This window comes from Anopheles merus, chromosome 2R (assembly GCF_017562075.2).
Source record: "Anopheles merus strain MAF chromosome 2R, AmerM5.1, whole genome shotgun sequence".
NCBI classification, from domain to species: Eukaryota; Metazoa; Arthropoda; class Insecta; order Diptera; family Culicidae; genus Anopheles; species Anopheles merus.
In genome coordinates, this window is record NC_054082.1 from 56,485,117 (window position 1) to 56,498,641 (window position 13,525).

Consider the following 13,525-nt stretch of genomic DNA (forward strand, 5'->3'; position numbering starts at 1 on the left):
TTATGTTTTTTTAATCTATGAGTGATTGACAGTTAGAAATTGAAGCATTAGAATCTTCCTACCAGTAAATTCGTTTTCTTTTTTGCCTTGGCAATTGCTCGTTTGTTTCTAAACACTTTTTTCTTGAATGAGAGGCGAATGCTAAAAAGCCTCGTAAAAAAATAAAACAACAACAACAACTTTTTTCTTGAAACGGTCGAAAGCGAACTGAAAATGGCAACCTAGCAAAAGGATGTGCATCGACTTGTACTTATTTAAAGACGTTGGGTTGATCTTCGACTCGATGTCAACTATTGAATTTGTGCTTCTTATTGGCGTAACGAACTACTTGGCCATGGGACTATGATGTTACGTCGTGCGAGTTTACGACCATACCATGGTACCGCCCCATATATTCAAATGTACGCCCATATATTCAATTTGTGCTTTTTTTGGTTTTTTAAGGCATTTTTAAACCTTTACATTTTTATAAATTTTTCGAATACTGGATTTTCCATACAATCGCATGCTTTTTAATTGAACTGTTAGCCAACTATTAAACTTTGAATGAAAAAAAAAACTTGACAATTGAAGACGTAACGTCATTCAATTTTATTCATTTAAATAAAAATTGAAATGTTATGCATTTGGCATTAGAGTGTTCTGAGAAACAGAACAACATTAGTCATACTCCAAGACTATCAGCCACTTTCTCAAATTCGATCGAAGAGGAACCGCGAGGCCACATGAGGTGAAATATTAAATGTGTATTTCTATGTATTCTTCTAAAATGTGTAATGTGTATGTGTATTAAATCAAGTATTTCATAATTTTTTAGTCAACAGTTCATAATTTCTTTCAATTAGGGAAAGTTCTGCTTAAGAAGATATTATTTTTAATAAAATTTCGAAAGCGGATGTTGTGCCTCCGCCAACCCTTTAGCTGTACCTGTCAGATACCTGACCTGTCAAATAGTTCTTTTCGCTGTACATTTCACCTCATGTAGCCCAGGCACAGGAAGAATAGTTGCCGTTGCCTAGATACAATGGTTGCTTTAATTTATTTCATTAGCATCCTGCTCAGTTAAGCGTACAATATGACAAATTTTTCAAAAAATATCCAAGGAAACCAGGAATTGTTTCCGAAATCGATTGAGATGGCTTGGTAAATAGTATTTTAAATTAAATGTATTTAATATGAGACGAATGCTACTTTCAAAGCAAATAGTAGGAAAAATGTACGAACAACGTTGCAATGTAGTGGCACACATAGGTTTTAATGATTTTCATGTGTCAAGAAATGTATTTTTTAAACATGTAAATATTTATGTACGCTTTATTTATGGAACACAACCGTTTATTCCATTAAAAACAACAAATTTACGAAAAAATATGTATTTTACTCATAACGATGGTATGGCTTATAGTTTTCATATTGTGTTTCTGGAGAGTGGTGGTAGTCAAATAAACCTAAAAACCTACCTATAACTACTGTAGTCAACTCAGACCTGGAAGGATGTGCTTCATTTGACGTTGATTTTCCGCTTAGCCAGCAATAGCTTTTGGTAGAATATCGGTCTTTGTTTGGTAAAATAATACAGTATTTCCAAACAGTACATACCCACAGTACATTTAACATAGTACGTGTGGTCAAAAATATCATCCTACATTTTTCAGAATGGATGGGTTTTGCTGATTTTGTGACTATTACCACCACACTAACATGGCTGTTTGCTGTACCTATAATAGCACTAAAATCAACAATTACAAAACATGAGAAAATAGGTCCAAGATGCAATGAATTTGATTAAATCAATTACATTTCCTAATAGTTTTAGTGCCGGTCTCGTGGTACAATCGTCAACTTGTACGACTTAACACATGCCCGTTATAGGTTCAAGCCCCAAATCAATCGTGCCGCCATACATAGGACTGACTTTCCTGCTATGGGGGGAGGAGTAATCCAAAAGTCACTGAAAGCCAACCCCACAAGTGGCACAGGCAAGCCTTGACCGACAACGGTTTTTGAGCCAAAAGAAGTAGAAGAAGAAGAAGAAGAAGAAGAAAGAAGAAGAAATAGTTTTGGTAAAAATATATGATTGTAGCTATGTACAGCGCTACGAGGAAACTCGTGCTTTTAAAACGAAATCCGTTTATTAAATTATCAGAAATCCGGAATAATGTGTATCTTTGAAGCCCTTTTGTAAAAGACTAAATTTATTGTAATGCTAGGAAAATTTACTTTACTACTTCTGATATATGCCATGACACGTATTTTAGTGCATAAACACCACTATAGGTACTTTATCCTATTACATTAAAACAGCATTACTGTACGGTCTTGACCATCACTAGTGAAATGTAAAATAAAAAAACTTATGATACCACAGCGTCCAATTATTCAACACATTTAAAACATAATAACACTAAACTGCACAACCTTCCTCCACGCTAAACTCTCCAATTTATGTACGTATAATAATATACACGACTTCTGTTGCTTGCAACTCATTTTAATGATTCATTATATGCTTTTCTATTAGATCAGTCGATGTTGTCGAAGGTGTATGCATAACACGCAACTGTAACATAACCGACACATCGTGGTTGGATGTGTACTTTAGAAAAGTTTCCATTCGTTAATTGCATGAATATATGCATTCCGAGATTCAATAACACTAGCGGATCTTAATTAATATTTTTTTCCCACGGAAACCAACCATCTCATGACTTTGATGAATATTTATTCCCTCGTACGTAGTGGCGCTTATGGTCGTGCTACAGCATGCCGTACGTGTGATATTTTCAATATATCCTTTCGAACGAACCGACGGCTGATGGTACGCTGGATCGTGACGGTGTCGGTGAAGATGCGAGCAAACAAAAAAAAAGAACAGACCCACTCACCAACAGTCAATCATAGAAAATTGAAATCAGGCTTAAGCGTAAGCATGCTACCGTACTGTTGGAAGGACCATATGTCGGGAACATTTTTCTGCAGATGCTCGATGAAAGCATTTGAAATATTGGCGATATTCCTGATGAACTTCATTTCAATCAAGTGATGCTACTTTCCGGAAATATGAGAAATACAACACACGAACCAAAAATAAAAAATGAAAAGATAACGCTTTTTGTATTAATGGCGTGATGTTCTCATGTCGTATGGCTTGGTATTAAGCATGCTGTCGTGTTGTAAAATCAATGATTTTTGGAACGTTGGGAACATTTGTGGATTTGATATTACTTTCTGATTCTGGGCCCCTTTTTCGAATTCAACGTGCAAACAATAAGCTGTTTTTTGTTAAAATGAAATGTATTCTCTATGTTAGTAAGCGATAGGTATTTTATGTGAAACGTTTGACCATTTCTTATTACACCTTTAGCACGTATATTTTTATTAAGGGCTACTGTTTTCTTTACTAAACTTTAGATTACTTTACTAAAGATGGTGTTTAACGAAAATGTTTAAATTAAGTTAAATATTACAGTCGCAATGTAAGTTATCAATATGCATTTTAATTGAATACTGTTTTCCTGAAATATTTGGCATCAGTTATTACATCACTAATTAGTTTGTTTGTGATGGTGTAACTATTGAAAGAAAATTATCATCGTTTCATGAAATGTATTCAATGTATTATTTGAATGACTGCGCTGCTTCGATGCATGTAAATATTAGCAATATCACGGTTAAGCTTTCGCGATAGATTCCATCGTTCCTCATTCGTTGGTGACATCTAAAGTCTTCAAAAAGGCGTTACATGAACGATTCCAAACGGAAAACATTCCAATTTTACCACAAATAGAACAACAGATAAATGGTGCTGCTGCTTACCTGTTCTGCTCATCATTTAGCCGGGGGAAGATTTATGCGTTCATGATGGATGATTTTGAACGCATTGGCCCCAGATCCGGGCGCTCTCGCATAAATCCGGAAATAGATCTCATCTAAGCTACAACAACATCGCTCCCCACTGCCTGGCCATGAGCCGTAACCGATTTTTCGATGCTGTTCTCTCATTTTCCTCTTTATTCAACTCGTGCTAACGAATTCGTGTGTCTTCTTTCTTTCTTTCTTGCTTCTTGCTTTCATCGCACATGTAGCAGATCGACTTTCTCGCCCTGCAGCCCACAACAGCCAGATGATTGCTTGTTTACCCCATCGAATCGGCAACGGAACCCAGCAGCTACGCGGCGACATGCCAGGATAAAGGACCCGGGGAGGGAAGCGTGAAACCCAATCACTAATGTACGAGCCTGCGCGGGGAGCATGGCGGACGAAAGCGCACAACAAATCACGCACACAACTAGCAACAGCAGCAGCAGCAGCAAAAAATCGAAAGCAAAATAAATAAAAGGACCCTGGTGGAATTTCGGTCCGCCGCATTTACCATCGCAAGTCGTCGCATCGCATCAACGTCAGGGCGCTGTCGCATTCAACGAACTCAGTGAATAAAACGAAACCACCTCCACCGGCATCCGCGAACATAATCCGAAATCGATCGGCCACAACATAATAAAAAGCAAGTTTGGCAGAACCGCAGGACGTTGCCGCGCGAAAATCGTACTCGCCTCGCGGATCGACCAGTGTGCGGGGGAGAGATTATCATAAAATTAAATCAAACGCGGCTCAATTTACTTACTCGCCGGAATCGCTGCCCCGTGGCCATGTATCCGTCGTCGCTAGTGTTGGTGCTGACATTTGCTCAAATCGTGCTGGTGTTCGTGGGCAACCGGGGAGCGACCGGATCGCGGCCCGGCTCCAGTCACCGACTGGACGTGTACATAGCGGGCTTTTTCCCGTACGGGGAGGGCGTAGAGAACAGCGAGACCGGGCGCGGTGTCATGCCTAGCGTGAAGCTAGCGCTCGACCACGTGAACGAGCACTCCACCATCCTGCGCAACTACCGGCTGCACATGTGGTGGAACGATACGGAATGCAATGCGGCCGTCGGTATGAAATCGTTCTTCGACATGATGCATTCCGGACCGCACAAGCTGATGCTGTTCGGGGCGGCCTGCACCCACGTGACGGATCCTATTGCCAAAGCCAGCAAGCACTGGCACTTGACGCAGCTGTCCTACGCCGACACGCATCCGATGTTCACCAAGGACGCATTTCCAAACTTTTTCCGCGTGGTACCGTCGGAGAACGCGTTTAACGCGCCCCGGCTAGCGCTGCTCAAGGAGTTCAATTGGACGCGCATCGGTACCATCTACCAGAACGAGCCGCGCTACTCGCTGCCGCACAACCACATGGTCGCCGACCTGGACGCGATGGGTTTGGACGTAGTCGAGACGCAAAGCTTCGTGTACGACGTGGAGGAATCGCTGCGCAAGCTGCGCGAGAAGGACGTCCGCATCATCTACGGCAACTTCAATGAGTTCTGGGCCCGTCGGGTGTTCTGCGAGGCGTACAAACTGGACATGTTCGGTCGCTCCTACCAGTGGCTTGTTATGGGCACGTACGGTAACGAGTGGTGGGCCGAAAACGATACCGACTGCACGGTCGACCATGTCACGACGGCACTCGAGTCAACGATCCTTGTGGACCTGCTGCCGTTGTCCACCAGCGGCGACATTACCATTTCCGGCATTGTACGTGTAACATCCGCGCTCTCGTGGTTAGCGGGAACGGAAGCGACCTGTTGAGCGCACCGTGACGCTAATTACGATCGCTAGATTGTGCCGACCCTTTGGTACACTACTGATTGCATTCGTGTGTCCCTTTTGCTCTGTTTTCTTCCCAGACGGCCGACGAGTATCTGACCGAGTACAACAGCCGACGGGGTGGCGAATATTCGCGCTTTCACGGCTACACTTACGATGGTATCTGGGCCGTTGCCAGCGCCATTCAGTACGTGTCCCAGCGCAAGGAACACTCCCTGACACACTTCGAGTATCGAATGAAGAACTGGGAGGACATATTTTTAGAAGCGCTCAAGAACACCAGCTTCGAGGGAGTTACGGTATGTACGGGTTTCTGCCCGCCCGCCAGAATCCAGACAGACCTTACCTGTCTAGCATGACAAAAAGGCCGCCGAGCAGGGGTGTCGATAGTGGTAGATGCAAGCACTTTTCGCTCTGCGAACGGGTAAATGGAGGGCCACTTTTCAGTGCCACGCCATTGCTCGCCGATAGCAATCATTCGACCCTTCCTCTATCAACGCTCGCGTATTTGTCTTGGGCGCAGCAGCGTTGTTATGTCGTTTTCACCTCCATTCCATTGGCGTATCGTTTTTCTGCTTCATTGGACATCGATGCTACTTGACCTAACTGACTGACTGACTGACGGGGCACCGTGTTCGCACGTCTCTTTTCTTCGCAGGGTCCGGTGCGGTTTTACAACAACGAGCGAAAGGCGAGCTTTCTGCTGAAGCAGTTCCAGAACGGTGCGGAAGTAAAGATTGGCGAGTACAGTTCACTCACCGGGCGGTTGGATCTGAGCTTGGGCCATCCGCTTAAGTGGGTTGGCCGAAGCCCACCCAAGGATCGCACGCTACGAATTATTGAACACAGCCAGGTGAACATCACCATCTTCGTCGTGTTAGCAAGCACCTCCTGCGTAGGCATTATAATGGCGACCGTGTTTCTCGCCGTCAACATTACCTTCCGCAACCAGAGGTAAGCTGGCTTAGCGACAATCACGCGCTACTTACTATTATACAATCGGTTCAGACTCAGCAGCATAATCAATTTAAGCAGAATTCAAGTTACAGCAAACTAAACATTTCGCCTCGTGTTTGTTGTGTCTGCATTTTGTAGGTACATCAAAATGTCCAGCCCTCATTTGAACAATCTCATCATCATTGGCTGCATCCTCACGTACTTGAGCGTAATATTTCTCGGCCTCGACAGTGGGCTGAGCAGTGTGGCTGCGTTCCCATACATCTGCACGGCCCGGGCCTGGTTGCTAATGGCCGGCTTCAGTTTGGCGTTCGGCGCCATGTTCTCCAAAACGTGGCGTGTGCATTCCATCTTCACCGACCTGAAGCTCAACAAAAAGGTGATAAAAGATTATCAGCTGTTCATTGTGGTCGGTGTGTTGCTGGCGATCGATCTGGCGATCATGACCACCTGGCAGATAGCCGATCCATTCTATCGCGAAACGAAGTACATTGAACCATCGGTAGGTGCACGGTTAATCGGCGAAGGCCTTACCTCCTTAGCGCACAATTGATTGATTGGTTGGTTCTTTTTTGGCAAAAAAAACAGGAGCATCCGACACTGGAGGACGTGATCATCGTGCAGGAGAACGAATACTGCCAGTCGAGCAAAATGACCATCTTTATCGGTGTCATCTACGCGTACAAAGGGCTGCTGCTAATCTTCGGAGCCTTTCTTGCATGGGAAACCCGCCACGTGTCCATACCGGCACTGAACGATTCGAAACACGTGGGCCTGTCGGTGTACAACTGCGTGATCATGTGCGTGATGGGGGCTGCTATCGCGCTCGTCCTGTCCGACCGAAAGGATGCCATGTTCATACTGATATCCGTGTTCATCATTTTCTGCACGACGGCCACACTCTGCCTGGTGTTTGTGCCAAAGGTAAGAAAAGGGGGGGGGGGGGGGGGGTATGCCCGAACGCGTCCACTCGGAAGGGCGTTCTTTTATCTTGGTTTTATCTTGATTCCTTTTATGTTACACTTTGGCTGCCACGTGTATGCTACCAAATGCCCTCAGCTGGTGGAACTGAAACGCAACCCTAGCGGGGTGGTTGATAAAAAGGTACGTGCCACGTTGCGTCCCGTCTCAAAGAACCGCCGTGACTCGTCGGTCTGCGAACTGGAGCAAAGAATGCGCGACGTTAAGCAGACCAATTGCCGCTTCCGGAAGGTGCTGATGGAGAAGGAAGCGGAGCTGCAGGCGCTCATCAAACGAGTTGGCCCGGAAGCACGGGCTTGGATTGGGCTGGAAGCGTCCTCGTCTGAGCCGGACATTAACAAGGAATCGGTCAAGGTGCAGGTGAAAAAGGATTACGCAAGTGGTACGTATGTGTATGGCCAAGATTATAGCCAATAACTATTCTTATTTGTTGTGTTATGTTGTAAAAATGCTACTTTTATATATAAAATTAATGCTACAAACCATGTTCGCTACTTTTCACTGTGCGTTTATTTGTATTTGTTGACTGCTATTGATTGGGCCCGTTTCGTTTTAAACACTGCTTAGCTGAAATTGTTATCAGCATGGGTGTGCGTAACCATTTAATTTTCCAATTTTCTCACAATCGTTCACAATTCGGTTCGTGGAATTTTTGGTTTGCTTCAATCTTGCAGCGAACGACATAATCGTTAGGACGCCAACAACTAACGATAACGACTTAATGTGATTTGCGCTTTAGGTCGGCTACACATGCTGGTTAACCTATTGCCATTGCTGTTACTTAACGTTGCCATCACGGGCCATTCATTTGAGAATGTGGTTGCTTAATTAAATTTCTCGCTTCTAGTGGTTATGCCATTTGGGATAAATTTTGAGAAGCACTCAGCGGTGTGGAATGAAAATGGCTTCATTCCTGGCGTATCAATTATAACAAACCACGATACAGTCGTTGTGCATCTATGTTAGATTACCTAGGATGTTTCGTGAGATATCACGATGGGTTGAACACCGAACAAAACATATTTTCCATTAACCAATTGGTACACCCTGTTGTTACACTCAGTTTATGCATTTTCTAAATACGCGTAACACACATATGATTGAACTGTGAATGGAACGATTATTGAAATAAATAATTTATACCGTTCGTAACGGATTCTTTTCCAGAAGGAACTGACTTCACATCCATTGGCAGCGTGGGTTCAAGCAATGACACACTGGATTCGGCAGGACCTGAAAGGTAACGGTTGTTGCAAGTGCAATCAAACTCGTGCGAGGCAGTGTACCACGCTGCCGCCGTCGTTCGTGCTATAGAATCGTTTGGCAAGTTTTAGAATAATTCATTTTACCTACTTTTCTTTCACCTCCCATACACCGTCCAGTCGTAAGCAGAAGAAAACTACCGTAATCCTGCCCGGGGAAGAGTTGCCAGCCACGGCGGCAGCGTCTGGTTCGCGTGTCAATCTGGCGACGGCTATAACAACGATGGCAGTGGGGGCCGGCGCCGGAGTAGCTTCAATTGCCGCGGTCACAACCGGATCCGTAGGGCAGGTCGGAGCTACGCAGGCCACCAGCACCGTACACAATGCAGCAGCGCAATCCCAAGGACCGGGTGCCACGGCGACTGCCAAGTCAACACAGGCAACTGCCGCGCAAACCATCAACGTTAGTACGAGCGTACCGGTCGATCCGAGCAAACCCATGTTCAACGACGTCCGGCGGGAGTCTGTGTCGGCTAGCTCCAAGTGGTCTCCAGGGCAGGCGCTGCATCACCAACAACAGCAAACACAAACCGTGGTAAGTGGCCAGTGGCTCACATGCTTCCACAATGCTGGTTTTTATTCTCCTCCTATTATTTTAATTTAAACTCTGTGGAGATTTGTTGAAACCGTTCAACCACTCTGCCCGGTCTTCTGAAGCCGGAGCTTGAGATTAGCATAGGCCACCAATTGTTGATCCGGTCGTTTATTAATATCCGGTTTCAAAAATATCCTCTCCCAGGATCTGGATTCCTGTGTCGCCAGAAGTAGGCGTAATGCCAAAAACAATCGCTTCTCATTTGGATTTGGCCGTTTTGTACAAATTTGTCACTTGTTGAGGGATAATGGTTTAGCATCGGAAAGCGCTTTTGCAAATTATTATCTCTACCCTTGATTCGCATTAACATCTCTAGCAATCGTCGTCAATGAACGATCATTTGTCTTCGGTAAGCTCTTAATCTTTTCTTTTTCGTGCCCCTTTCTTCCGCAGGAACAGCACCGGCACTACGACGATGAGCGTACGACGAACGGTCCAACGACGGTCGCGAGGTTTAGCACGCAAGCGAACAGTAGCTCTACAACCTCAACCACACATTCCAACACGGAACTGAATCAACTGTGCCATCACTCAAAAACGAGTGGTAAAAGTAGAGGAGGTATGCTGTTTTTTTAAATGTCATTTCCATGCAATGCTTGATTGAATATTGAAGTTATTATATTGAACATTATTGAACGTTATTATATTACAGAGTACTTATAATTTTTGGACATATTTTTTTTAAAAAAATACGGGAAATTCCATTTATACGGCATACTTTTTGGACAGGCTAATTTGCAGCCAATTTCCCAAATTCGATCGAAACGGTTGCTAAAAATTACATAAAATGGTAGTTCCCTTCAATGTTTGAAAAATGAATATTTTACACATTACTTAGCAGGAAAAGTAGAATGTAGTCAGATTCGATTTAATTGTTGATATTAAGTTGATATGAATGCGACCAATCGGCTTAAATCCTCTAAAAGTAATAAATTTAAAAACATACTCAGCAGTAAACTCATGAAATAAATTAAAGCAACCGTTTTATCTAGGCCAGCGGTCGGCAAAGTCCGGCCCGCAGGCCAAATGCGGCCCGCCGCAACATCCAATCCGGCCCGCAAAAGGTTTTGACTGATTTGAAATATGTGAAGAAACTATACAAATTACTGAATATCTTTTAGAGTAACATTTTATACCATCGTACTCTTTCAACTTTAATATTATTATTATTATTATTATTATTATTATTATTATTATTATTATTTATTTAATCTTCAACGGGCCGTATGGCCTAATTAAGATGTAACAGTTCGATTGAGAAAAAAAAATACATAGCAAAAATAAGATTTACATCGCAATTCACTGCGGCCACGGCAAAAGCCGGAGACGTTCCTTGAAGCACTGAGTTGAGATGTCGAAGTCGAAGCAATCCGAGACAGTGTTGAAGACAGCCGACATGCGGAACATAGGGTCAGACCGACCAGCGCTGGAACGGGGTTGAGCGAGCCGTAGAGTTTCTCTAGACCTAAGTGTTCGGGATGGTGCATAGATATCGACTCGATGCAACAAAGGCGATGAGTCGATAGAGCCATTTAGCAATCCAGCGATGAAAGAGCACTGTGCATTGCGTCTTCTAACCGAAAGAGGTTCAAGGCCTAGAAGACGGCACCGCGCAGCATACGGAGGAAATTTATTGCGATCCTGCCAGGGAAGTAGGCGTAGGGCATATCTCGTGAGCTTACGTTGAATCGCCTCAAGTCGAGCAATTGAAGAAGCGGTAGTTGGGCTCCAGACTACGCACGAATATTCCAGAACCGAACGAACGATGCAGTTGTACACAGCTTTGATGCACATGGGGTTGCGGAATTAATTAGTTGTCCGCATAACCACGCCAAGTAATTGATTTCCTCTGGCTACAACGTCATCGATATGCTGTTTAAAGTTCAAACTAGAGTCAAGCAGAACGCCCAGGTCTTTGGCATGATTCTGTCGATTAACTGCAGTGCCGTCCATGAAGTAGGTCCCAGTCACTGGGCTCCTGCATCGACTAAAAGACACACAGTAGCATTTCTCGATGCAGATAGTCAGTCCATTACGCTTGCACCACGAACAGAAAATTTCGATGCAGTCTTGCAGGAATGTACAATCACCTGTGTTGTGAATAGGCGCAAAATTTTTTGCGTCGTCGGCATAGACTGATACTGTCGGGAGGTAAAGCCAGGGTAACATCGTTGATAAACAATACGAAGAGAAGCGGGCCAATATTGCTTCCTTGTGGCACACCCGAGCTGCTGACTATTTCTTTGGACATGTGCTTATCAATTTTCACGATGTATGTGCGATTAATTAGGTAAGACTTAAGCCACTGTACGAGCGAGCTGGGAACTCCTAGCTTGTCGAGTTTAGCGAGAAGAATTGCGTGCGGAAGAGAGTCGAATGCTGCTTTCAGATCTGTATAAATTGCATCGACTTGAGCTCCGGCATCAATTTGACTAGTGCAATAGGTTACAAATTCAACCAGGTTCGTGGTAGTCGACTTTTTTGGCACGAATCCATGTTGATACGGGCTTAGGTAGCTGCGGCATGCATGTAGCAGATGTTTATATATCACTAGTTCGAACACCTTGGCAATGGCACACAAAGATGTAATACTCCGGTAGTTGATGGCATCTGTCCTGTCGCCCTTTTTGTAAATAGGAACCATCCAAGATTTCCTCCATGTTTTGGGAAAGTAGCCATTGGCTAGCGATGCATTGAACAATTTTGCAAGGATAGGTGCCACTGTCGTTTGACAGCGTTTCAGCACGGTAGAAGGAATTCCGTCGGGTCCAGGAGCGAAGGAAGGCTTTAGTTGCGCTAGGGCAGATAAAACAATCTCACTGTCGATGAAAGGAGTGCTCATGTTAATTGCGCCAGCCGGAGTGTTGACGAGAGCAGCATCAATGGTATCGGTATCATTCATGGCCGGTGAAAAGCAATCTGCGAAGCGATCCGCGAAGAGATTGCACATTTCATTAGTGTTGGCACTTGTTGCTCCTTTGTACGTAATGGATTTCGGTGTATGCGTGGATTTTGTTTTGCTGTGGTAGAAGCGCCAAAACGAGTCAGGCCACCTGCAGAGGTTACGTTGGATTTTACTCAAATATCTGCGATATCGAAATCTGTTATAGCTGCAGTATAAAGAGTGCGTGTCAAAGTAGATCGAGCGAGATCTTTGGCAGCGGCACGTTTGGTAGTGACGATAAGCAGCTCTTTTTACACGTTTGAGTCGTTTGAGTGTGCGGTCCGCCCAGGGGGGGTTAGGTTTAGGACGCTGAACTGGGACGCATACAACAAAGGCTTGCAGCATGAAGGACGAGAATGAACATACTGCTTCGTCAAGTGAAATAAAATTGGAACAATGAAAGCTATTGTTAAACATTGAAATCATGTCGTTGTATTGAATGACGGATCGTTCGGTATGTTCGAACTCGTGATCAATATCCCTGTAACGTTTACATGAAAAAATGCCTTTTTTCGGCTGGCAGTAGAAAAAAACTAGGAGAGATAATTTCTTTACATATACGTCATTTGAAAGGTAATTATTTAAGCTTAATTGGACAAATGAATCTAAGACTTTGGGAGTTGCCTTTTAGAGCTTTTGCATCATATTGGTCCAGACAAATTCGATGGAACACACAGTAGCGGGTTTACAGTGTCGGGGGCCCTAAGCAGTAAGAATTGTTGAGGCCCCTTTGTACATGATTACTGGGGGGTGTACATGATTACTCGGCACCCGTCTTTGCAACATGTAACATTTCAACTAAAATTTTTCTGTTGCCGGAGGGGGGGGGGTTGCTTAGGGTTCGTCTAGCGCGGACTAATGGATTGAATGAATAATGGACTAAAGATTCCGGGGTCCCCCGTCTTACTTTGCTTACCGTTAAATACGCCACTGGGAACACATGTGACGGATGTTGTACCAGTTTGCGGACTAGGGTGTCATGTCGAAATTCTGCCGAAATTAACCTAATATGAACGCATTGTGTTTTGGCGTCATTGTTTGCCATTGCGAAGCCAGTGGATGCGATTTCTGCTTCCTGATATGTGTGTTCATGTTTCCCAAGTACTATTTCACTGTTTGGCGGATTGCATCGATC

General features: G+C 44.1%; 1 protein-coding gene across 16 annotated transcripts in view; it reads left to right on the forward strand.

Moving 5' to 3' along the window:
- LOC121588101 (gamma-aminobutyric acid type B receptor subunit 2) overlaps window positions 1-13,525 on the forward strand; it is a 51,563-nt gene that overhangs the window by 31,917 nt on the left and 6,121 nt on the right. For 14 of the 16 annotated variants that reach the window (XM_041905692.1, XM_041905703.1, XM_041905689.1 and 11 more), the window contains 9 exons: window positions 4,086-5,579; window positions 5,732-5,950; window positions 6,310-6,605; window positions 6,747-7,110; window positions 7,197-7,532; window positions 7,668-7,971; window positions 8,757-8,829; window positions 8,972-9,386; window positions 9,840-10,005. In XM_041905692.1, the coding sequence (XP_041761626.1) occupies window positions 4,650-5,579; window positions 5,732-5,950; window positions 6,310-6,605; window positions 6,747-7,110; window positions 7,197-7,532; window positions 7,668-7,971; window positions 8,757-8,829; window positions 8,972-9,386; window positions 9,840-10,005 (3,103 nt within the window). In that variant the 5' untranslated portion in view covers window positions 4,086-4,649. The remainder of the gene's footprint in view (window positions 1-4,085; window positions 5,580-5,731; window positions 5,951-6,309; window positions 6,606-6,746; window positions 7,111-7,196; window positions 7,533-7,667; window positions 7,972-8,756; window positions 8,830-8,971; window positions 9,387-9,839; window positions 10,006-13,525) is intronic. The other 2 variants (XM_041905705.1, XM_041905693.1) reach the window with 2 other exon arrangements.